Source organism: Gorilla gorilla, chromosome 1, assembly GCF_029281585.2.
Source record: "Gorilla gorilla gorilla isolate KB3781 chromosome 1, NHGRI_mGorGor1-v2.1_pri, whole genome shotgun sequence".
NCBI lineage: Eukaryota > Metazoa > Chordata > Mammalia > Primates > Hominidae > Gorilla > Gorilla gorilla.
In genome coordinates, this window is record NC_073224.2 from 17,793,374 (window position 1) to 17,817,666 (window position 24,293).

A 24,293-nucleotide genomic window follows, 5' to 3' on the forward strand; every position below is an offset into this window, starting at 1 on the left:
TCTCACAGCATGGTAATTAATGTGTTAAAATGGAGAGGCACAGGAACAAGGAAGAACGCATCCAGAAATCACCCGCACCCAGTCATTTTCAGGGCACTCATCTAATCCTGTCAATGGAACTTTTTGAGAAGGCTCTAAATTTCAGTGTGGTTTAGAAGTCCTTCAAGTAGTACGGAATTTTTTCACTGTCTCTGTCATCAGTGAGATTTCTGTCAGGCATCTCAGCTTGTAGGCCGTGTAGTCTCTGTCACAACTCCTCCCCCTTGTGGCTGTAGGGTGAAAGCAGCCGCAGACAATTCCTAGAAGGAGTAGGCTGTTTATGGACACTGAAATTTGAATTTCATGTATTTTTAATGTGTCATGAGATATTCTCTTGATTTTTTCCAACAATTTAAAACTGTAAAAACTATCCTTAGCCTGCAGGCTATACAAAAACAGCTGTTTGCCAACCCTTGCACTAGCTTTGTGAGGGAGGCACAGCTCACACCCAGCACAGGACCTAGCAAAATCGAAGATGCTCAGTAAATGTTTATTGAATGAATTCAGTGGACAGATGACCAGGAAAACCCCATGATGCCTCAGAAATACACTCCAAAGGAACTTTTACAATGTAGTTTTCACATAGTTATTTCATTTATATTTGTTTTGTAACATTTGTACTGGTTTTCGCTTATTTACTTTTGAGACAAGGTCTCACTCTGTCTCCCAGGCTGGAGTGCAGTGGTGCGATCTCAGCTCACTGCAACCTCTGCTTCCCAGGTTGAAGTGATTCTCCTGCCTCAGCCTCCTGAGTAGCTGGGATTACAGGCATGAGCCACCATGCCTGGCCGGGAATTCATCTTATTTTATAAAACTGCCAAAGTTATCAAAAATAAACTAAAACCAGGCCGGGCGCGGTGGCTCACGCCTGTAATCCCAGCACTTTGGGAGGCTGAGGCAGGCGGATCGCTTGAGCTCAGGAGTTCAAGATGAGCCTGGCCAACATGGTGAAACCCTGTGTCAACTAAAAATACAAAAAGCAGCCGGGCATGGTGGTGCACGCCTGTAGTCCCAGCTACTCCGGAGGCTGAGGCAGGAGAATGGCTTGAATCTGGGAGGCAGAGGTTGCAGTGGCCAAGATCACGCCACTGCACTCCAGTGTGGGCAACAGAGTGAGACTCTGTCTCAAAGGAAAAAAAAAAAAAGATGGATTCCCAAAATGGAGCCCTACTTTTATAAGAATGCATTTACAAGGGTTCGACCTACAATGGTTTAACTTGTGATTATTCTTCGGGAACCTGTCAGGCCCAGGGTCAGGGGAGACCTTGAACATACAGACAAGCCTGGGACGGTATATAACAAAATGCTGAGCTCAACAATGTGAAAATTTTCTTTTGAGTTTCTTCTTGCCTGAAACTGTGTATGTCATTAATGCTGAATTAATTCACAACTTGCCTACGCTTATTTCCTCCTCTGTGAAATGGGGAAGATAAATATTTGTCTAAATTACAGGCTTGTCAAAGTATCAAATGTAACATGCAAACACTCTGGAAACAAAAAAGTGATACCAGAACACAGTGTTACAACTACACCTCTTTATGATCCCTAGCTGCATTCTTGTTATTAATTTTCCCCTGCCTTCCCACTCCTTCAAAACTAGAAGCTCCTTGAGGGCAGAAACTGTGCCTTACTCATCTATCATCAACTTCACAGCACAGTTCCTTGTCCCTGATGTGGGTAGGAGATACTTATTTACTGCAGTGAAACAATTAAACAATTGTTTACTAGGAAACAAGTGATGACATTCAACAAACTTGGTAAGGAGGAATGAATGGAACTTTTAATTACAACATGTTTTTGGATATGTGTAATGTTAGTCTTTTCTTTATTCCTGAATCTCCACAGCCAAATTCTACTAAGAAACAATGTAGTGAGAAGTTTTATAAGAAATGACAGACTGCATCTTTGGTTCCTGGGTCATAAAAAAAAAAAGTGACAGACACAGATAAAGTTCACTATAAATTTTAATCTATGATATAAAATATTACCTAAAGATAAAATTGAACATCATGTATCAGAAAATAAAACATAACAATGAAATGCAATTTCGTAAATACTTCTATGGCACAAGGATTATTTTCCTCAGATTCAACCTTGTAATTGTGTTCTGTTTGCTTTCTGAAAATCACTTTATAAAGAACACAAGTAGAGCTTGTTAAAAATGATTGTCACAGATGTACTGTTTACTAATTCAAAGAACACTACATTCATTCATATCAATTTTATTCATTAATTATGAACAATAAAATATAATATTCCATGCTTTTCATGAAATAGTGGTTTCTTCTTCCAGTCTAATCAGGGAACTAATAAATGCTTAGTTCATGGGAAAACTTCCATTTGATTTACATTGACTTAATTACTTCTTAGGGTCTAGCCTCATCCATGGAGAAAAAGCACTTTTTCTTGAAGCAACAGCAAATTAACAGCACTGATACAAAATATGGCAAATTCAATGGTTGTAGCATTGCTTTAGGAATTTTGAGACTATAAATAAAACTATAACCATAAATAAAAGGGCTTATTAATATCTTCTTTTCAGGAGAGTGATACATTCTGAAGTCTTCTTGTTATTCTGTTGAATAGCAAGGACTTCCAAACTTAAATGTCTTAAGGCTGAACATTAGTTATATTCCTCAGATTTTAGCCTTATATTAATGAAATTCCAAAAGTATGATAAAATAAGATTCAATTTGTCTTGAAATTATAAATTTGTAACAGATATTTTTCAAAATACATGCCTTCAAACAACTTAAACGCAAAAATCATTCATTCTTAATAATACCTAGCAGTTCATGCCTTGCTTCGCAAAAGTACTCATACAAACATGTGAATTTAAAAAACATGTTTTCCTGTTCAAAAAATAAAGCTTCTGCCCTTTTAAAAACTTGTCAGGCTTTCATGTGCCAAAATGTTGAAAACTGCACATATTCAAACATAGTTCCCATAGGAACACATATTCCTCAGCTCTCACACCTTTGAAGACACAGGAGACGGGCAATATAAATGTTCCCTTCTTTCCAGCTGATGTTAAATAGTTAGGTTTGCTTCATGAGATTATCGGAATAAAGGGTTAAATTTTCAATTTCCATTATTCTATCTGTAAAATTAGACTTAAAAGTAGGTAGAATACTACCAGAAGAATTACACAGTGATTGGTAAACTGGCCTAAAATAATCAGGCTTTTTATTTATAATTGCCTTTTTAAAGTTGTCATTTGACAATAGCTTCAATCTTTAACAGCAGGCAAAAGAAAATGAGGTGCCATGCTATATTAATTAAAATATTCCACAAGAAAAGAAAATACAAAACCTGAAAATAACTTCAGTGCTATAGACATTTAAAAAGTTACAATTATTAAAACTCTGAATAAAAAGATCTTGAGAACAGGTACGTTTCAAAACAATCTTTTACACACTTTGGAAAAAAATAGGTATTTTTCAAAAAACTTGATATATGGTTTGTGTATTTCATAGTCTGAGTTTTTTTTCTGCAACACTGTTTTGCATTAAAGTCTCATATTGTTTACCAGTAATTGCTTCCTTATACTGAAATAAAACTTTGTTTGTTCATTAGTTTTCTGTATATCCCATTTGGTTTTGAAAGCAGCTCTTCATGTTTTCCATATTCAGTAATTTTTCCTTGGTCAAGAACAGCAACCATATTAGCATTCTTAATGGTGGACAGACGATGGGCAATAACTAACACCGTTCTTCCATCCATCAGTCGATCTAGAGCTTCTTGAACAAGGTACTCATTTTCGGCATCCAGCGCACTGACACAGGAGCACACACACAAGAAAGCAAAGACGTCAGTGACACCCATGTGCTTCCTGATACACACAGCAGCCCTTCCTGAGCAATGAATTTTTACCATGATCAAAATTTCAACTGTTTGGGACTTTCTGATCTCCATAAAACTATACTGTGATGTAAGGAGAAAAGCATTCTGCACAGTTACAGCTTACAGAGTGATTAGGATTGATGGCAACCATGTCTGAAGTGGACCTAGAACTCTCAACTAGGACTCAGTCTGCCCACTGCTTTTCAACTGTCATTATTAATTCAGCTTCCCTCACTTTAAAGTAAAGGGGGGAAAAGGATTTTCAGTTGTATCACTTTGAGGTAAAGAATTAAAAGTGTTTTGGTGAAGGAAGAATTTGGTTTAATACCCATAATCGCATATATTATTAAGATATCCTCACCTGGTTGCTTCATCTAGGAGAAGAATTTTGGGATTCTGAAGAAGGAAAAAAAAGGAAAAGATAAAATAATTTTATTGGAAAAACACAAACTCTCAGCAATAAAAAAGGAATAAAATTCTGACACATGCTACAATGTGGATGAGCCTCGGAAACTTATGCTAAGTGAAAGAAGCCAGACACAAAGAATCACATACTGTATGAGTTCACTTATATGAAATGTCCACAACAGGCACTTCTACAGATTGGTGGATATCTGGGGCTGGGTTCAATGCAGGAAATAAGGAAGGGGAGCTGCATGGCTGCTAAAGAGTAGAGGGTCCCTGAGGGGGTGATGAAAATGTTCTAAAATTGTGATGATGGATGCACAACACTGAATACACTAAAAACCAATGAATTTATTTTTTAAATGGGCATATTATGTAGTATGTGAATTATATCTCAAAGCTGTTACAAAAAAACCCCACAAATTACTAAGTGTCTGGGATAAGTACATAAATGAAAGAATTAGAGACTATTTTAAATGATCATCAGAGTAATCACTAGACCAGGTATCCTTTATAGCACAGTTTTATCCTGCTGGTCAGTGAGATGGGAATCTAAAATGAGTAAGGTGGCCGGATGTGGTGGCTCACGACTGTAATCCCGGCAATTTGGGAGGCCGAGGCAGGTGGATCACCTGAGGTCAGGAGTTTGGGACTAGCCTGGCCAACATGGCAAAACCCCGTCTCTACTAAAAATACAAAAAAATTAGCTGGCCTGGTGGCACATGCCTGTAATCCCAGCTACTCTGGATGCTGAGGCAGGAGAATCGCTTGAACTCGGGAAGTGGAGGCTGCAGTGAGCCAAGCTCACACCACTGCACTCCAGCCTGGGCGACAGAGTGAGACTCCGTCTCAGAAAATAAATAAATAAAGTAAGTAAGTAAGTAAATAAATAAATAAATAAAATGAGTAAGGCTGAGTACGGTGGCTCACACCTGTAATCCCAACACTCCGGCAGGCTGAGGGGGGAGGACTGCTTGAGCCCAGGAGTTCAAGACCACCCTGGGCAAAATAGCAAGACCCCATCTCTACCAAAAAAAATTTTTTTTAAATTAGCTGGGTTTGGTATAGTATGCACCTATAGTCCTAGCTCCCTGGGAGGCTGAGACAGGTAGATTACTGAAGCCCAGGAGGTCAAGGCTACAGTGAGCCATGATCACACCACTGCACTCCAGCCTGGGTGACAGAATGAGACCCTGTCACAAATTTAAAAATAAAATAAAATTAAAATTAAAAAGATATAGTCTATAACTTTCAAGGTCCTGCTTATAGTTAATTTAGAAATAATAAACTAACTTTGGGAGGCCAAGGTGGGTGGATCACTTGAGGTCAGGAGTTCAAGACCAGCCTGGCCAACATGGTGAAACCCCACCTCTACTAAAAATACAAAAATCAGCCAGGTGTGGTGGCGTGCGTCTGTGATCCCAGCTACTTGGGAGGCTGAGGCATGAGTATCACTTGCAACCTGGGAGGCAGAGGTTGCAATGTGCTGAGATCGGACCACTGCACTCCAGCCTGGGTGATACAGCGAGACTCTGTCTCAAAAAAAGAAAAAAAGAAAAAAGAAAAGCTAACACATGAGACCAAAAAAAAAAGAGACTAATCTGATGTAGATAAAACATTACAAGTCCAGCTTTGCAAATGAAAACACACACCCTCACAAAAAGGTAGCTACTATTCTTTATATATTATTCACAATAGCCCCAAACTGGAAATGACCCAAGCGTTTATCAGCTGGTGAACAGATCAACAAATAGGGATCCATCCATACTACTCAACAGTAGAAGGGAATAAAGTACTGATACAAACTACAAATTGGAGAAATCTCAAAAACACTCCACCTGTACTAAGTGAAAGAAGCTAGATGCCAAAAACCATATATTGTCTGATTCCATCTATCTGAAATGTCTGGAAAAGCAAATCTAGACAGACAGAAAGTAGATTCGTGGCATCCTGGGGCCGGAAACAAGGAACGACTGCAAGTGGGCACGAGAGATCTTTTTAGGGTGACAGAAATGTTCTGAAACTGGACTTTGTGTGCAACCAACTCCGCAAATTTACTAAAAGTCACTGGAAAGTACATTTAAAATAAATGAATTTTATATATGTAAATTCTGCTTCAGTAAAGCTGCTTTTTTTAAAATCACCTATAAGCCTGAGAAGAACAGTTGTATAACAAAGAGAAGGCTATTGCTTCCTTAAAAACAGAATGCCTGCCTTTCAGCTAAAATGGCTCTTCCCTTTCCTTCTAGGAATCTTGTCTAAGTACTTCAAGTCTGTACTATTCACTTTAGCAGCTGATTACAGATTGTACAAATATGCATACTTATGCTGTTTTATATTTTGCATTAATAATCACTGTTTCACTGGCTAGACTGTATGCCTCTTGATGGAGGGTCCATGTGTTAAATTCTTCTACCTCCAACAACCTTAGCACAGTACTGAGCTCATGATACCTAAGAAATACTTGTTAAATTTGGACAATATACTACACTAACTTACCTTTCACCAGAACTGTCACCCTCCCCCTCCAAGAAAAAAAAACAAACAAAAAACAGGAAAAGGAAGAAGACAAATAGTAAATTACAAATTACAAGGTCCCTAATAAAAATAATCCCTAATTTAAAAAACATCCAAGTCGCTTTAGGCTTACCTTTAGCAGAGCACGGGCAATCGCAATCCGCTGTTTCTGCCCACCTGACAAAGACAACATTTAAAAAAAGAAAGCCTCAGCAAAAAATCTTAGTAATAGGCTTTTATGATAAACCATATAGCAATTTGAAGGTAAGCTTCTTCTAGTTAGTCATAGCTGACACAGATAGACCAGAAACCTATTTTAAAATATAGGTTTAAAATATATCAATCCCAAAATTAATAATTATTATCATAGCCAAAATGTATTGAGGACTTCCTATATATCAAGTATTTTCTTTTCTTTCTGTTTTTGAGACAGGGCCTCACTCTGTCACCCATGCTGGAGTGCAGTGGCATGATCACGGCTCATTGCAGCCTCAATCTCCTGGGCTCAAGTGATCCTCCCACCTCAGCCTCCCAAGTAGCTGAGACTACAGGTGTGCACCAACACACCTGGCTAATTTTTGGTAAAGACAGGTTTTGCCATGTTGCCCAGGCTGGTCTCAAGCTCCTGGGCTCAAGCAATCCGCCCACCTCAGCCTCCCAAAGTGCTGGGATTACAGGCGGGAGCCACAGTGCCCAGCCAATACCAGGCATTTTCTATATGCACTGCATGTATTATCTCATTTAATGTTTTTATTTTAAATAATTTCAAACAAGGTCTTGCTCTGTCACCCAACTGTAGTGCAATGGCATGAACACGGCCCATTGCAGCTTCAACCTCCTGGACTCAAGTGATCCTCCTGCCTCAGCCTCCTGAGTAGCGGGACCACAGGCCCATACCACCAAACCTGGCTAATTTTTAAAATTTTTTGGAGAGATGGTCTTGCTCTGTTGCCCAGGCTGGTGTCAAACTCCTGGACTCAAGAGATCCTCCTGCCTTGGTCTCCCAAAGTGCTGAGATTGGGAGCCACTGTGTGAGCCACTGTGCCTGACTAATCTTTTTAAAAATCCTATGAGACAGACCCTATAATTATTCTCATTTTACAGATGATAAACTGAGATACAAAGTAACATGTCCATGATCTCACAGTTGGTAAGTAGTGGAACTGAGATCTGAACCTACACAGTGCAAGGGGTATGCTCTTAAAAGCATTAAAGATCTATGCTGTTCATCACTACACATACTTCCTCCCTAGCAGAATATCCAATGTAGCAAGGAAACCAGAAACTCAAGATATTTGCAGGTTTCCAAAGAACACTTGAAATGTCTGGGAGCAAAGGACATCAGTGGTGCTGAGACTGATAATTCTAATATTCCCACATTATAGCAATTCTTCTTTTTTTAATTTTTTTTGAGACAAGAGTCTTGCTCTGTCTTCCAGGTGGAGTGCAGTAGTGCAATCATGGCTCACTGCAACCTCTCGCTCCTGAGCTCAAGTGATTCTCCTGCCTCAGCCTCCCCAGTACCTGGGACTACAGGCAGTGCCACCATGCCCGGCTAACATAGCACTTATTCTTTATGATGTTCTTTTTTTCCCCTCCTCTAGAGGAAAAAATAGTAATATGTGTGTATGTATGACACTGAAAGTTACAGTAAGTCACTCTAATCCTATCTTTTTAAGCTCAAATTCTACTAAAAGTGAGGGAACAAACTGGACGTAGGTGTGGAAGAAGGTGGGATGGAGTGGAGTCAGCAGGATCTGTGTTGATTCCCTCCCTATCTTTGTCTCACCCCATCCTCCCTCCTTTCCTCCAGGGATGCTGCTCCTAAGTCACACTTGGAAAGTCTCAGAGTGCTCACTCCTCCCAACTTACATTGTTTATAAAACCCAATTCCATTTTTGGGGATAAAAAACATTCCTTTTTGATTTTATTGGCTGAACATACTTATCAACAGTAGTTGCTGGACATCATTTTATTTCATATAAGAGAGGTTCATCCTCTACATCTGAGGCGTGTGGTGCTGCTAAATGCTGCTCTCAAACAGGAAACCAGTGCACACAAGGAGGGCGGTGAGGAAAACCCTCTCCTGAGCCTCTGATTGGTGAGGGTGTCTGAGTGCCCTGAGGTAGGTCCTTAGAGCAGCCTGCTGATGGCTTAGGTCCCCTCTGAGTCATGTGTGGTGCCAATCAGTACCCTGGGAATCTATTACTAGGTGCTCTGTCTTCCTCCCAGAAAGCAAGAGCAGACTGGAACCTCTGGTTACTTCGCTGAGAAACGGAACTGGAGGATCCTACCAGAGGGAAGGACATGCAGAATCTGTGTCAAGGGAGGTGACGTGCTCTTAGGACAAGCCTCACACTTCAATGTTCAATAATTTCACCACGAGCAGTTTACACTGGTTTTCTGCCTCGTTTCTCAGATATGTTTCAGAGATGGAGTAGCAGTTCACTTTTACACAGCAGTCAGGAATTCTACTCCTGGAACATCTCAGATCTATCAAAGACGCCTTTTCATCTACTGCTTATATATATATATATATATATATATATTTTAAATCATATGCAATAAGCTTAAAACCCTTTTGTTTTATATTTTCTGTGGTCTAACTTCAAATGAAAAGTTTAGCATAGGAAAAGACTATTGTTTTAGTCTAATCTGCCAGCCTTCACTGTCACAAAGAGGCACCCACCCTCTGCTCAAACAGAGACAAGTTTTTTGTTTGTTTTTTTTTTTTTAAGACAGAGTCTTACTCACTCTGTCACTAAGGGTGGAGTGCAGTGGTGCGATCCCAGCTCACTGCAACCTCTGCCTCGCTGGGCTCAAGCAGTACTCCTACCTCAGCCTCCCGAGTAGCTGGGACCATAGGTGCTCACCACCACACCTGGCTATTGTTTTGTATTTTTGGTAGAGAGGGGGTCTCACCATGTTGCCCAGGCTGGTCTCGAACTACTGAGCTCAAGCAATCAGCCTGTCTTGGCCTCCCAGAGTGCTAGGACTACAGGCGTGAGCCACCATGCCCGGCCAGGAACTTGTTATCTTGCAAGGAAACATTTCAATATTTGTATTGAAAAAAAAGTGTTTAGCTGAACATTTATTTCTCTTTAAGTTCTACTCATTGGTTCATTTCTGCACCTTAAAGAAATACAAAGTGAGTCTTCTCTCTCCTCAAAATATGGCAACCATAATGTGATCCAGAATGATAGGTGTGGTCTGACACCACAGGGAATCGCTCACTTTGCCTCACAGCCATGAGTCTATTCAGCAAATTATGGCCCACAGGCCAGACCTGAACCACTGCTTCTCTATGCACGGCCCTCAAGCTAAGAATGTGTTTTACATTTTTAAAGTTGCTTAAAAGCACACACACACAAAGAAGGATGTGTGACAGCCATCATATGTGACCCATAAAACCCACAGTTTTTTTTTTTTTTGAGACAGAGTCTCATTCTGTCTCCCAGGCTGGAGCGCAATGGCACAATCTTGGCTCACTGCAACCTCCACCTCCTGAGTTCAAGCAATTCTCATGCCTCAGCCTCCCAAGTAGCTGGGATTACAGGTGCCCACCACCACGCCCAGCTAACTTTTTGTATTTTTAGTAGAGACGGGGTTTCACCATGTTCACCAGGCTAGTCTTGAACTCCTGATCTCAAGTGATCCACCCGCTTCGGCCTCCCAAAGTGCTGGGATTACAGGTGTGAGCCACCGTGCCTGGCCAAAACCCACAGTATTTACTGTCTGGCTCTTTAAAGAAAAGTTTGTCAAACCCTGGTCTAGTATGTAGGGAGTAAATAATTCTTTCAATTTCAGCTTTGTTCCTGATGCACATTCCCTGACTCCCTGGGCAAATCATCCTGCCACTTCTTATTTTAATTTTTGAGGGTCTCAGGTTGCAAAGTACATTTGTTGTTGTTGTTGTTTTTTTCAGATGAAAAAAAGCTTGCTGTGGCTGAGTACTACTCAGAATTTTTGGAACACATATGGGGTAGAAAGTGAAAGAAAACACTGGGGAGTTTTCCACATATAAGAGAGCAAGTGGTAAGGCTAATTTCAAAAACTCTAAAGATGAAAACCTAATTAGAAAATAATACTGCAATATAGAAACATGTGGGCCGGGCACGGTGGCTCACACCTGTAATCCCAGCACTTTGCGAGGCCAAGGTGGGCGGATCACGAGGTCAGGAGATCAAGACTATCCTGGCTAACACGGTGAAACCCTGTCTCTACTAAAAATACAAAAAATTAGCTGGATGTGGTGGCAGGCGCCTGTGGTCCCAGCTACTCGGGAGGCTGAGGCAGGAGAATGGCATGAACCCGGGAGGCGGAGCTTGCAGAGAGCCGAGATCGCGCCACTGCCACTGCACTCCAGCCTGGGTGACACAGCAAGACTCAAGACTCCGTCTTAAAAACAAAACAAACAAATAAAAAAAGCAAGAAACATGTGAAAAGTTCTTTGGATATAGAGACTTTGCTACAAAGCAGTAAAGAAATGCACCTGAGAGGAGAACACCCTTTTCTCCAACCACAGTGTTGAACCCTTGGGGGAAATTCCGGATGAAGGCCACTGCATTGGCCACTTCAGCCACTCTCTGGATTTCCTCAGCGGTCACAGAGGAAGGGTCATCAGCACCATAAGCAATGTTCTCAGCAATAGAGCAAGAAAACAAAATGGGTTCCTACAAATTGGAAATAAAACATATCACGAATTTCAAACAGACTTAAAACATGTCTAATGAATTTAGACCTAGCAGTCTTTTTTAAAATTTATGTTTTGCCATGAACAGGATTTTATCATCTGTAGTTCTCACCATGCTGCAAGCAATGAGACCTCACAGCAGGTGCCCGCAAGGCACCTGGCACATGGTAGGAACTTTGTAAATGTCAGTCCCCTGACTCAGGAATCAGGAGGCACCGGGAGACCCCAAGTCCATCTGCATTTTCCAGCTGCCTGCCTTCCACTCAGGACAAAGCGGGGAATCCATCTCCATCCATTACTTTTTGAAATACACACAAACCAGATGGGAACAGACAATTCTGACAGAACCCTATGGAGTAGTCCTAAAAAATAAGCAAACTTCCAGGCTCTTTTCTCCATCCCTAATCACATACACCACTGATGTCCCTACACTCCTGAGCACCCATCACCATCCACCTGCCCTCACCCAAGTGGAGTGGGGAGAGGATAAGCTAATCACAAAGAGAGGTTCAGAAATGGGGGGAGGCTCAGGTTTGTATGCTGTGTGCACAGCCTGGTAATAAAAATTAAAACAGCTGCAGCAACATTTCCCTGCCCCAACGGGTCTTGTGAAAATGGCCTTATCAAAGTGACCACATTACATTAACACTCTGCTTTGAAATCTGCAACTTCTTTGCAAGGAGGACTCTGGCTCTTGCCATAGTCTTTGCTGACTTTTCCCTGAAACCCATTATGCAGAATAGTAGACTGTGGCTGGTGATGAAAATGGGAAGTGGGGAAGAATCAGTAAAAGCTAAAAAAGAGTCAATAAAATCTTCTATCATTTCCTCCCCATCCTCTAGACTATCTAGTAATGGTAGTCTCCAGCTTTCAATAAAAAGTCAATGCTTCACCCTTGCTCAAACATTTAGGGTTTTCAGGAAACAGCGCTACTTGCAAACCTAAACAACCTGCCATGTGAGATGAGCTTAATACATCCCAAAGACTTCCATTCCTTCTCTCTTGAGAAGTTCGAGACAAAAAAAAAAAAAAAAAGCAAAAGACAAAAGTAATTTTAAAAGAAAGTGACACCGAAATGGAAGCCTCTCTTCTTACCTGACTCACTGTCCCAATTTTGGATCTCAGCCACACTGGGTTTAGCTGACGGATGTCATGGCCATCAAGACTAATAGTTCCTTGTTGAGAGGAAAGGAAAGAGTCACTGAGTGTGATGAGGCTGATGGCCAACACAGAAAGGATCCGGTGGGAAAATTCCAGACTCATTTTTTAAAGATCAAAATGTACTGAAAATCTCCAGATGGACTCTAAAACTAACATATTTCATGAAATTTCAGAGCTAAAAGGGACTTTCTGGATTGTCCAAGTTATTGTCTCCCGATAGTAGCTGGATGACTATCTCACCGAGTCCATCTGTCCAGCTTGCCTTCCTGTACTCCGCAGGTTGTAGGGGGTTTTCCCAAAACTCCCTAGTGACTTAGGATTCCACCGATAAGATGCACTTGTGCAAAGCTTTAATTCAGAAGGGAGGGGCAAGCCATGAGGCGTCCACTTGCTGGCACGAATACTGGCAGAGGTGGCACAGCTCTGAAGCTGGCACTCATGACAGCAACTGCCTAAATTTGTAGCTTCCTGACCATGCCAGTGTCAGCAGCTACCTTGAAGGCCTGGTTCTGGGATGGAGTTCGGCAAACTGTCCTGGAAGTACAATCTAGAATCTATTTTGTCATTCCTGCCAGTGATTTTTGAGCTCTTTTATTACTCCTTAAAATATCCCTTTCTGTAATAAGCTTAGTTGGTGAGGAATCTGTTGTCTGCAACTAAGAATCTGGTCGATACCATGGCAGAGCTTTTAAATAATCAGACGCTATCTTTATGACTTTTGCTAACAGAATTCTTCACATTGAGGGTGCTCAACAAAACTTGGTGATGATGACAACAGTGACAGCATAAGAAATGCCATTTCTTCTCAGTTAATGTTGTGGAATTATAGAAGCCATCTGGAAATGTTCACAAACTGGCAAAAACTTGAGGTCTTTGACGAAAAAGCACAAAGCTCTTTATAGACTACACATGGCAGACATTTAACTGCAGTTTGCTTTGTCCTGGATTTATTCATTGTGATGAAGAAACTAGAGACTCAGTATTTTTACTTGAATTACAGCAACCTAAATAGGATTTTTTTTGGTCTTTTTTTTTTTCCTTTTTATGGAGAAAAAGGTCTCACTATATCGCCCAAGCAGGTCTCAAACTCCCGGGCTCAAGCTATCCTCCCACCTCTGCCTCCCTAAGAGCTGAGATTACAGGCGTGAACTACTGTGCCCAGCTAACTAGGATTTTTTTAAACTCCAAATTTTATAGCAAGTGAATGGTGAATCAAGAAAGTGATTCCAGAGACAAACAATGTAGTAAGCCCCATTTTAACACAGGTGGTGATTCCATGGGTCAGGATTTGCAAGTCACATATTTATCTGACATGTAACCAGCTCTCACATTGTTTTAACCAAAAAGCATAAGCACAAAGACACAAAACATTCATTTTTTAAATTAAAGAATTTTTTTTTTTTTTTAATAAATAGTGACAGGGTCTCACTATGTTACCCGGGCTGGTCTCCAACTTGTGGCCTCAAGTGATCCTCCCACCTCAGCCTCCCAAAGTGTTGGAATTACAGGTGTGGGGCTCCACATCTGGCCAAAATATTCTTTCTAAATTCATGATTTGATTTTTACTAAGAGTTGTTTGCTTGCTGACATTGTTGTCTACTACAGGGAAGATAGAAGTAAAATCATGTGCTCTTTGCTCTTAAAGATGTTATAATCCAGTTAAAAATAAAATAAAAACTAGAATGAGAAAAATCATCCATTAAGAAAATCCCGGCTGGGCGCGGTGGCTCACGCCTGTAATCCCAGCACTCTGGGGGACTGAGGAGGGTGGATCACGAGGTCAGGAGATCGAGACCATCCTGGCTAACACGGTGAAACCCCATCTCTACTAAAAATACAAAAAAAATTAGCCGGGCATGGTGGCAGGCGCCTGTGGTCCCAGCTACTCAGGAGGCTGAGGCAGGAGAATGGCGTGAACCCGGGAGGCGGAGCTTGCAGCAGTGAGCTGAGATCGCGCCACTGCACTCCAGCCTGGGCAACAGAGCAAGACTCTGTCTCAAAAAAAAAAAAAAGAAAAAGGAAAATCCCTACTAGCTCAAAATAGTTTCAATGGAACAGTCACATAGAAGTTAATCACTGGCCAGGCACGGTGGCTCACGCCTGTAATCCCAGCACTTTGGGAGGCCAAGGCGGGCGGATCACGAGGTCAGGAGATCGAGACCATCCTGGCTAACACGGTGAAACCCCAACTCTATTAAAAATACAAAAAATTAGCCGGGCATGGTGGCAGGCACCTGTAGTCCCAGCTACTAGGGAGGCTGAGGCAGGAGAACGGCGGGAACCCAGGAGGCAGAGCTTGCAGTGAGCTGAGATCGCACCACTGCACTCCAGCCTGGGCGACAGAGCAAGACTCTGTCTCAAAAAAAAAGAAAAAAAAAAAAGAAGTGAATCACTGATTGCCAAGTTAACTGTGTGCACAATAAGCATTCAATGGGTCACAGGCAGAGGCAGAGGTTCTCCAGGAGCTCCCTATCACTCCTGCGCCCAGCACGTGCACTGGGACACGGTGGTTTTCCAGGGTGCTGCTGGAGCACCCCAGGCACCCTGTCCTGGCTGCTGAGCACAGCCTCGTCCACCTGCTCCCAGTAGAGGGCATGTCCAGAGGAGATACCCGCATGGGAGATGAGGAGGCAGATCTGGGGAAGTCACTCTGGGCTTGAAGAGGTAGGACACATTACACACAAAAAGCTCTAAAGGCCTCTGTATGAGCTGTCATGCCCCTGCAAATGACACCTTCTGTTTGAGGGATTTCTTTCCACTGGCACTTAGAAAAGAAGGTACTCTCACAAAATAAGGTATCTGCATGGTTTGAGCATCTCCTAGGGCACAAAAGTGGGAGCAGAGCTCGGGAGAGTCCCTCGGTGCTACAGTGTGGTGAACCACTTACCAGAAGCAGGGTCGTACAACCTCAGCAGGAGTGAAAGCACTGTTGATTTGCCAGAACCACTTGGGCCAACCAGTGCCGTGACAGATCCTGACGGAATGGAAAGGCTGAAATCCTGAAATATGGGCACCTCTGGGCGAGCTGGATAGGCAAAATGCACGTTCTTAAACTCCAAAGCACCCTGGAAGCTTTTCTCATTTAAGATGACCCCCTCTGAAACATAAAATGGAATATTAATTACTTACAGCAAAAAATTAAACTCAAAAGCTGAACTCGGTTCTCCTACTCATCTGGCTATGGATGGGTGACTCCACCACAGCTAATCCTGGTATATGAGCTCTTAAAGGGCAAGTCAGAAGCAGACCTAGGCTAAATGCTTACCACGTGCCAACTCTGCACCTACTATGTCCAAGGTACTATATACGTAGACGGTCTTACTTGATCCTTACAACCCTGAGAGGTAGAAATTATAATTCCAATTTTGCTGATGAGGACATTGAAGACCACAGACAACAACCTGCTTAAGCTAACAAGTAGTGGAGTTAAGATCCACCCTTGTTAGTCTGGTTTCAAACCCGATGGCTTTCTCTCTATGCCACTGCCTCTGTGTAGCTCCAGAGTTTATCTTACCTACCCGGAATAAATATTTTGGAAGAGTTATGATGAAACAGGGAGCGCTGCACAGCAGCTGCAGAACTGGAGGGGTCAGACGTCTGTTCTGCCCTGGTGTTCACCTACTGTGCTTTGGGAGACACCACTGAAACTCTCTCAGCTGGACCTATTTCCTAGGCCTCTCACATCGGAGAATATTGGGCTTTCACTTATGGACCTGGGGCTACCTGACAATGTCCTAGGAAGTCAATAAGCAGTTGGGAGTGGTTACTACTCATAGCCATTTCTCCTGATTCCTGGCTAGTTGGTTTAGGCCCTACAGCTCCAGGGAAGTCACTGATAAGGAAGGAGATGGCTCCAGCCAATGAGTACCAGCCTCCCCTACCCCACACCAAAATGCCAAGAAACTTAGATATTTTCTTATGTCTGATTCCTCCTCCCTTATTCCCACCCTAGCCCTCCACAGAGATGTCAGAATCACTAGGGAAGATCAATTTGGTAGACTAGCTGGGACCCTTCCTAGTCACAGCCCTGGGCCACACTGACTTCCATCCTGCCCTTTGCGGTAACACCCAGATGGAGGGAGGGGAACAGAGGGCAGCACACTACGTGGCCAGCCCATGCATCCAGGGACATCCTGGCCCACAACAGTGCCCCAGCAGCTGTCCCACCCCCTCTCATAGAAAACCTGACCGCCCCCCCGCCCGGCCCGCCATGTAGCAGGAGCCACATCCTTACTGTGGCTCATCCCTCACTCCCTTGCAGGCAGGGGAAGAGCTGGTCTCATTGTTCAAAGCCACATTTGGTAATCCTAGCAAAGAAACAATCAATTTTCAGACCCACCGTTAAAAGGCAGCTTGGGCTCTCTCTCCAGGAGCTCCCAGAGGCGCCCCCCTGCACCCAGTCCTTTCATCAGCTCCGAGTAGAAAGAGCTCAGACCTGAGGATGAGAAGCAGAATCCACACACATGTCCACCACTGGCACTGGCACTGGCCACCACTCCTCTGAGAGGAGTGACAATGATTGCTCTTAATATAAAATCTGTTATTAATATTTTCAAAAGACAACTTGAGGCAGCTTCCTGGGAACTGATACTCAGAATTGCTTGTCTCATACTCTAGTTTTCCTTTGGCTTCTCCTCTTCCAGTTTCATTGATTTTTTTTTTTTTTTTTTTTTGAGACAGATTATCACTCTGTCACCCAGGCTGGAGTGCAGTGGCACGATCTCAGCTCACTGCAATCTCCATCTCCCCAGTTCAAGTGATTCTCCTGCCTTAGCCTCCTGAGTAGCTGGGATTACAGGCGCAAGCCACCAGGCCTGGCTAATTTTTTTATTTTTAGCAGAGATGGGGTTTCGCCATGTTGGCAAGGCTGCTCTCAAACTCCTGACCTTAGGTGATCCACCTGCCTCAGCCTCCCAAAGTGTGGGATTATAGGCATGGGCCACTGCACCCGGCCACATTTCACTGATTTCTAATAAGGATTTAATGTTTGATCAGGAATTGAAAAACATATATAGTCATACTCATCAACCACTGGATTAAAATCATAATGCCGCAGAGGAAATCTACCTAGTTAAAAGCATAGCAATTTAACCGAAATGTAATGCTATCTCATAATTTAAAAAAATATAAAATACTTCAATGTTGATTTTAAAGACAAATCCACAAAACAATACCTCACCTTCAGGCACTCAATAAATATAACTTTGATACGCTACTCACATTCTCCCATATACTTCAAGTAATCTCTAGATTACTTATAATACCTCATACAATGTAATGCTATGTTAAAAAAAAAAAAAAAAAGGGCCAGGCAAAATGGTTCATGGCTGTAATCTCAACACTTTGGGAGGCCAAGCTGGGAAGATTGCTAGAGCCCAGGAGTTCAACATCAGCCTGGGCAACATAGAGAGAACCCTGTTTCTACAAAAAATAACTGTAAGGCCAGGCCTGGTAGCATATGCCTATATTCCTAATTACTTGGGAGGCTGAGGCAGGAGGATTGCTTGAGTCCAAGAGGTTAAGGCTGCAATGAGGTATTACTGCACCACTGCACTCTGGCAGCACTCAGAGCAACAGAGCGAGACCCTGTCTCAAAACAAAAAACAACAACAACAAAAAAACTTTCACAGTAGCAAAAACTGAAATAAATTTGGTTAATGTTAAACATTCCAGCAATCTCTTTATTTTTATTTTTTTGTGGAGACAGGGTCTCACTTTGTTCCCTAGACTGGTCTTAAACTCCTGGGCTCAAGCAATCCTCCTGCCTTGGCCTCCCAAAGTGCTGGAATTACAAGCGTGTGTCACCATCCCTGGTCTCTAGCGATCACTTTTTAAAGTCAGCTTTGAACCATTATTATTATTTTTTTTTGAGACGGAGTCTTGCTCTGCTGTGGTGTAGTATCTATCACTGAACCTCTGCCTCCCAGGTTCAAGCAATTCTCCCTGCCTCAGCCTCCCAAGTAGCTGGGATTACAGGCGCCCCCCGCCATGCCTGGCTAATCTTTGTATTTTTAGTAGAGATGGGGTTTCACCATGTTGGCCAGGCTGGTCTCCAACTCCCAACCTCAAGTGATGTACCCACCTCAGCCTCCCAAAGTGCTGGGATTATAGGTGTAAGCCACCGTGCCTGGCCTGAACCATTTAACAACTTAAACCCCAAATGCAATGGTCTACATCAAATGTGAGGACATATATTTGTAACATTTTCCCTCAGTGACGATGCTGAAAAAATACAAATCAAATATTCTATGGTATGAATATTTATGCAAGATACAATGGACTAAAATTTTTAGGCTGAATTAAAAATGCATTTGGCAAAAATAGACCCCCATAAACAGTCAACTGATTTTTGACAAAGAAGCAAAGGCAATACAATGGAGATGCAACGGCAATATACATATTATCTTTTTAACAAATGGTTCTAGAACAACTGAACATCCACATGCAAAGAAGGAATCTAGACACAGACCTTACACCTTTCCCAAAAACTAATGTAGAGTGAATTACAGACCTAATGTAAGACACAAAACAATAAACTCCTAGAAGGCAACCTAGGAGCAAGTGTAGATGACCTTGAATTTGGTGATGACTTTTTAGATACAATACCAAGAGGACCAGCCACAAACTGGAAGAAAATATCTGTAAAAGACCTATCCAATAAAGGATTGCTACCCAAAATATACGAAGAACTCTTAAAATTCAACAATACGGAAACATGAAGACTTACTTAAAAATGGTCAGAAGTCCTGAATGGACAACTCACCAGAGAAGATATACAGAGAGCAAATAAGCATATGAACAGACGCTCAACATCATATGTCATCAGGGAAATGCAAACTAAAACAACAATGAAATACCATGCATCTATCGGAATGGCTAAAAGCTAGAACACTGACGCCACCAAATGCTGGGGTGGATGTGGAGCAACAAGAACTCTCATTCCTTGCTGGTGGGGATGCAAATGGGACACACATTTTGGAAGGCAGTTTGGGAGTTTCTTACAAAACTAAAAATTTTTTTGTAAGAAAAAAATTCATTCGGTCACCATAGAGATGTCAAAAATTGCCAATGCTGGCCGGGTGCGGTGGCTCACACTTGTAATCCCAGCACTTTGGGAGGCCAAGGTGGGCAGATCACTTGAGGCCAGGAGTTCAAGACCAGCCTGGCCAACATGGTGAAACCCTGTCTCTACTAAAAAAAAAAAAATACAAAAATTAGGCCAGGCGCGGATGGCTCATGCCTGTAATCCCAGGACTTTGGGAGGCCGAGGCAGATGGATCACCTGAGGTCAGGAGTTCAAGATCAGCCTGGCCAACATGGTGAAACCCCGTCTCTACTAAAAATACAAAAAAAATAGCTGGACGCAGTGGCACGCACCCGTAGTCCCAGCTACTCGGGAGGCTGAGGCTGGAGAATCGCTTGAACTTGGGGGTGTGGAGGGTGCAGTGAGCCAAGACTGCGCCGCTGCATTCCAGCCTGGGTGACAGAGCAAGACTCCATCTCAAAAAAAAAAAAAAAAAAAAAAAAAAGGCCAAGCATGGTGGCGGATGCCTGTAATCCCAGCTCTTTGGGAGGCTGAGGCACAAGAATTGCTTGAGCCCGGGAGGTGGAGGTTGCAGTGAGCTGAGATGATGCCACTGCACTCCATCCTGGGCAACAGAATGAGACTCCCTTTAAAAAAAAAAACCAAAAAAAAACTTTGCCAATGCTGACTACATTGCAAGTCATCACAGAAGGGTATCGAGAAAAGTTTTCAATTGGCAATAATCACGCCTCGGATAAACCTCACTGCCTATGATACTGCCACTGTGCTAAGCTAAACATATTCTTACCATCCAATCAAGCAGTTGTACTCCTTGGTATTTACCTAAATGAGCTGAAAACTCCTATCTACACAAAAACCTACACATGGATGTTTATAGCAGGTTTATTCATCATTGCCAAAACTTAGAAGCAGCCAAGTGCCCTTTAGTAGGTGAATGAATAAACTGTTGTACATCCACACAATGGAATATTATTCAGTGCTAAAAATAAATGAGCTATCAAGCCATAAAAAGACATGGAGAAACCTTAAATGCATATTTCTATGAAAAGAGCCAATCAAATGCTACATACTGCATGATTACAAATATATGACATTCTAGAAAAGGCATAACCATGGAAACAGCAGGTTGCAGAAGGGTGATGAATAAGCAGAGCTCAGAGGATCTTTGAGGCAGTAAAACTACTCTGTGTGATACAGTAATGTTGGATACATGTCATTTTGCATTTGTCCAAACCCATAGAATGTACAACACCAAGAGTGAACCCTAATGTAAACTGTGGACTTTGGGTGTAATGCTGTGTCAATGTAGGCTCTTTTTTTTCTTTTTCTTTTTCTTTTTTTTGAGACAGAGTCTCACTCTGTCACCCAGGCTGGAGTGCAGTGGCACAATCCCAGCTCACTGCAATCTCTGCCTCCCAGGTTCAAGCAATTCTCCTGCCTCAGTCTCCGGAGTAGCTGGGATTACAGGCATGAACCAGCATACCCAGCTAATTTTTGTATTTTCAGTAGAGACAGGGTTTTGCCATGTTGGCCAGGCTGGTCTAGAACTCCTGGTCTCAAGTGATCTGCCCACCTCAGCCTCACAAAGTGCTGGGATTACAGGAGTGAGCCACTGCGCCCAGCTGTAGGTTCATTAATTGTATCATATGTACCACTCTGCGGGGGATGTTAATAGGGAGGCTGTGCATGTATGGGGGCAGGGGTATACACCCCTATCTCCACACAATTTTGCTATGAACGTAAAACTACTTTGAAAATGGTATTAATTTTTAAAAAGAAGGGAGGGAGGGAAGAAAGAAAGAAGAAAAAAAAAGTAAGGCTAGGCATGGTGGTGCACACCTATAATCCCAGCACTTTGAGAGGCCGAGGCAGGAGGATCACTTGAGCCCAGGAGTTTGAGACCAGCCTGGGCAACACAACATAGCAAGACCCTGTCTCTACAAAAAATAAAACTAATTAGCTGAATATGGTTGTGTATGCCTGCAGTCCTAGCTACTCAGGAGGCTGAGGCGGAAGGATCACTTGAGCCCAGGAGGTCGAGGCTGCAGTGAGCTAGGATTGTGCTACTGCACTCCTGCCTGGAGACAGAGTAAGACCCTGTCTCTAAAACAAAACAAAACAAAAAAGAAGTAAAGGTAAAGAGTCAAAAGTAGTTTAGCATAGTTAAGAGCTTTGACTCTGAAGAACAAAAGCACAATGGCCCTGGATAAACAAAATGCAATCTCTCGCTATAATGAAATATTATTCAACCATAAAAAGGAACGACGTACTAGCCCAGTTGCGGTGGCTCATGCCTGTCATCCCAACACTCTGGGAAGCAGAGGCGGGCAGATTGCTTGAGCCCAGAAGTTCAAGACCAGCCTGGGAAACATGTCGAAACTCTGTCTCTACAAAAACTACAAAAACTAGCCAGGCATGGTGGCGCATGCCTGTAAGTCTCAGCTACTCAGGGGGCTGAGGTGAGAGGACTGCTTGAGCCCAGGAGGTCAAGGCTGCCCTACTGCACTCCAGCCTGGGTGACAGAGCAAGCCCCTGTCTCAGGAAAAAAGAAAAGAAAAAAAAAAAAGGAATGAAGTACTGATACGTGCTACCATGTAGATGAACTTTGAAAATATTATGCTAAGTGTAAGAAGCCAGGCACAAGAGGACATATATTGTATGATTCCTTTTATATGAAATATCTACAATAGGTAAATACATAGAGACAGAAAGCAAACTTTGGTTGCCAGGAGCTGGCAGGAGGAAGTAAAGTAGATAGACTGCTTAATGAGTATTGGTTTTCTTTTCGGTGATGAAATGGTTTGGGAGCTAGATGGAGGTAGTGGTTGCACAGCATTATGAATGTACTAAACACCACTGAACTGTAAACTTGAAAATGGTTAGGTTTTGCTTTTCTTCATACAGTACTTCTGACTTCATCTTAGCAGAGAATGTACTTAGAATCATTGGGGTTTTTACCCCTACTATGCCTTTCTAAGCAGAAACCAAAATAAAAATTCTTATTTAATAAATAAAATAGAATTTCTTGCTTTGTAGATTATAGAATCATTTTAGACAGTGATTCTATAAAAGTATAAAATTACTTTAAAAACATAAAAGCATGGCTGGGTGCGGTGGCTCACACCTGTAATCCTAGCAATTTGGGAGGCTGAGGCAGGCGGATTGCCTGAGCTCAGGAGTTCAAGACTAGCCTGGGCAACATGGTGAAACCCCGTCTCTATTAAAAAAATCCAAAAAATTAGCCAGGTGTGGCGACACGTGCCTGTAGTCCCAGCTACTCGGAAGGCTGAGGCAGGAGAATTGCTTAAACCCCGGAGGCGGAGGTTGCAGTGAGCCGAGATCATGCCACCGCACTCCAGCTTGGGCAACAGAGCAAGACTCCATCTCCAAATAAATAAATAAACAAACAAACAAACATAAAAGCACTTAAAATCTAATTTAAGTTGTTGGGCATTCGTGGTTCAGTGGTAGAATTCTCACCTGCTAATTCAAGTTGTTGGATTAAATTCCTATCACCTTAGGCATCTATGTTATAAATGTGGAAGAACTGGTGGCAACAGATGTACACTGACCTACCCATATTTTCTCTTATCCCTCCTCACACCAGATGGCAGATCCTGAACAAGACAGTTGACCAGAGTTGTGGGCTAGCCTGTGGTTAAGAAAGCCAAATTACCCAATCTCTGCACGCAGACAAAGCCTTAGCAGCACCTCCCATAACCAGTGGTGGTAACTGACTATAGCAATGGATTAGAACTGTGTTTTCCAACCCATTCTGTGCAAGGCACAGTTGTGAATTTGTCCGTTGTGAACAGAAAGGGCAATAGAACAACCACAAACAGAAATAACTTCTATCATGCCAAATGGTTCAGAGGAGGGAAGAAGAGGGGCTGAGAAAGATCATGTCTAGCGTGGCAGAAAACATTAAGATGAGGGGAGGCCAGGGAGGAAACCTGGAATGTGAACAGAAAGGCCAGGGAGAGGGGAAGTGGGGTAGGTAGTCCACTTGAAGGAGGATGGAAGACCTAAGGGAACAGGACCACAACAGGGTGTGAAACCTCCAGCCCAGCAGGCTCAATCCAGGAAATGGAGAGGGAAGAGCTACATACTGTCTGTGGGTCCTCCTGAACCGGTCCACTTTCTCGTTTCCCAAACCAGCCAGCACCCCAAAACATCTTAAAATCAGTTTTTATTTAAGACCAGCCTGAAAAAAATGCTTTTTTCAGGGGTCTCTGAAAATCTCATTCCAGAAAAAAATCCTCACTTGCCTGCAGATGTCTACGGAAATGCTTCTACCTTCAACAATTAGACAGATACAAAACCCTGAAAATAAAACTCGCTGGTTGAGGCAACACCATAGGATACCTGATAATGTTCCATTAATCAGACCTTAAGCTACTTACCTGACCTTTCCATCTTGATTTTCAAAGACAAGAAGGGAAACAAAAACCAGGAAATCATTTGTCCCAAGTTGACTGGGGATGCATTCCTGCTTTCCTTCATCCGGGAATGAAAAATAAAAGCTGAACTCTCACAGATTCTTAATAAAAGCAGGCAACTCTGTTTCATACACTTGATAATTTATAAATA

At 42.5% G+C, this 24,293-nt stretch overlaps 1 protein-coding gene and 1 non-coding gene across 2 annotated transcripts in view; both read right to left on the minus strand.

The window, feature by feature from the left end:
• Positions 1-1,985: 1,985 nt before the first annotated feature.
• Positions 1,986-24,293, minus strand: part of ABCB10 (ATP binding cassette subfamily B member 10) — a 42,534-nt gene continuing 20,226 nt past the window's right edge. Inside the window, exons 7-13 of the mRNA XM_004028559.5 lie at positions 16,998-17,093; positions 15,546-15,755; positions 12,593-12,672; positions 11,297-11,477; positions 6,938-6,981; positions 4,244-4,278; positions 1,986-3,814 (exon numbers count right to left, since the gene is read on the minus strand). Coding sequence (XP_004028608.4) covers positions 3,583-3,814; positions 4,244-4,278; positions 6,938-6,981; positions 11,297-11,477; positions 12,593-12,672; positions 15,546-15,755; positions 16,998-17,093 — 878 coding nt within the window. The 3' untranslated portion in view covers positions 1,986-3,582. The remainder of the gene's footprint in view (positions 3,815-4,243; positions 4,279-6,937; positions 6,982-11,296; positions 11,478-12,592; positions 12,673-15,545; positions 15,756-16,997; positions 17,094-24,293) is intronic.
• LOC115932076 (U4 spliceosomal RNA) lies at positions 20,330-20,476 on the minus strand. The gene has a single exon (XR_004068433.3). It is a non-coding gene; the product is annotated as a U4 spliceosomal RNA (small nuclear RNA).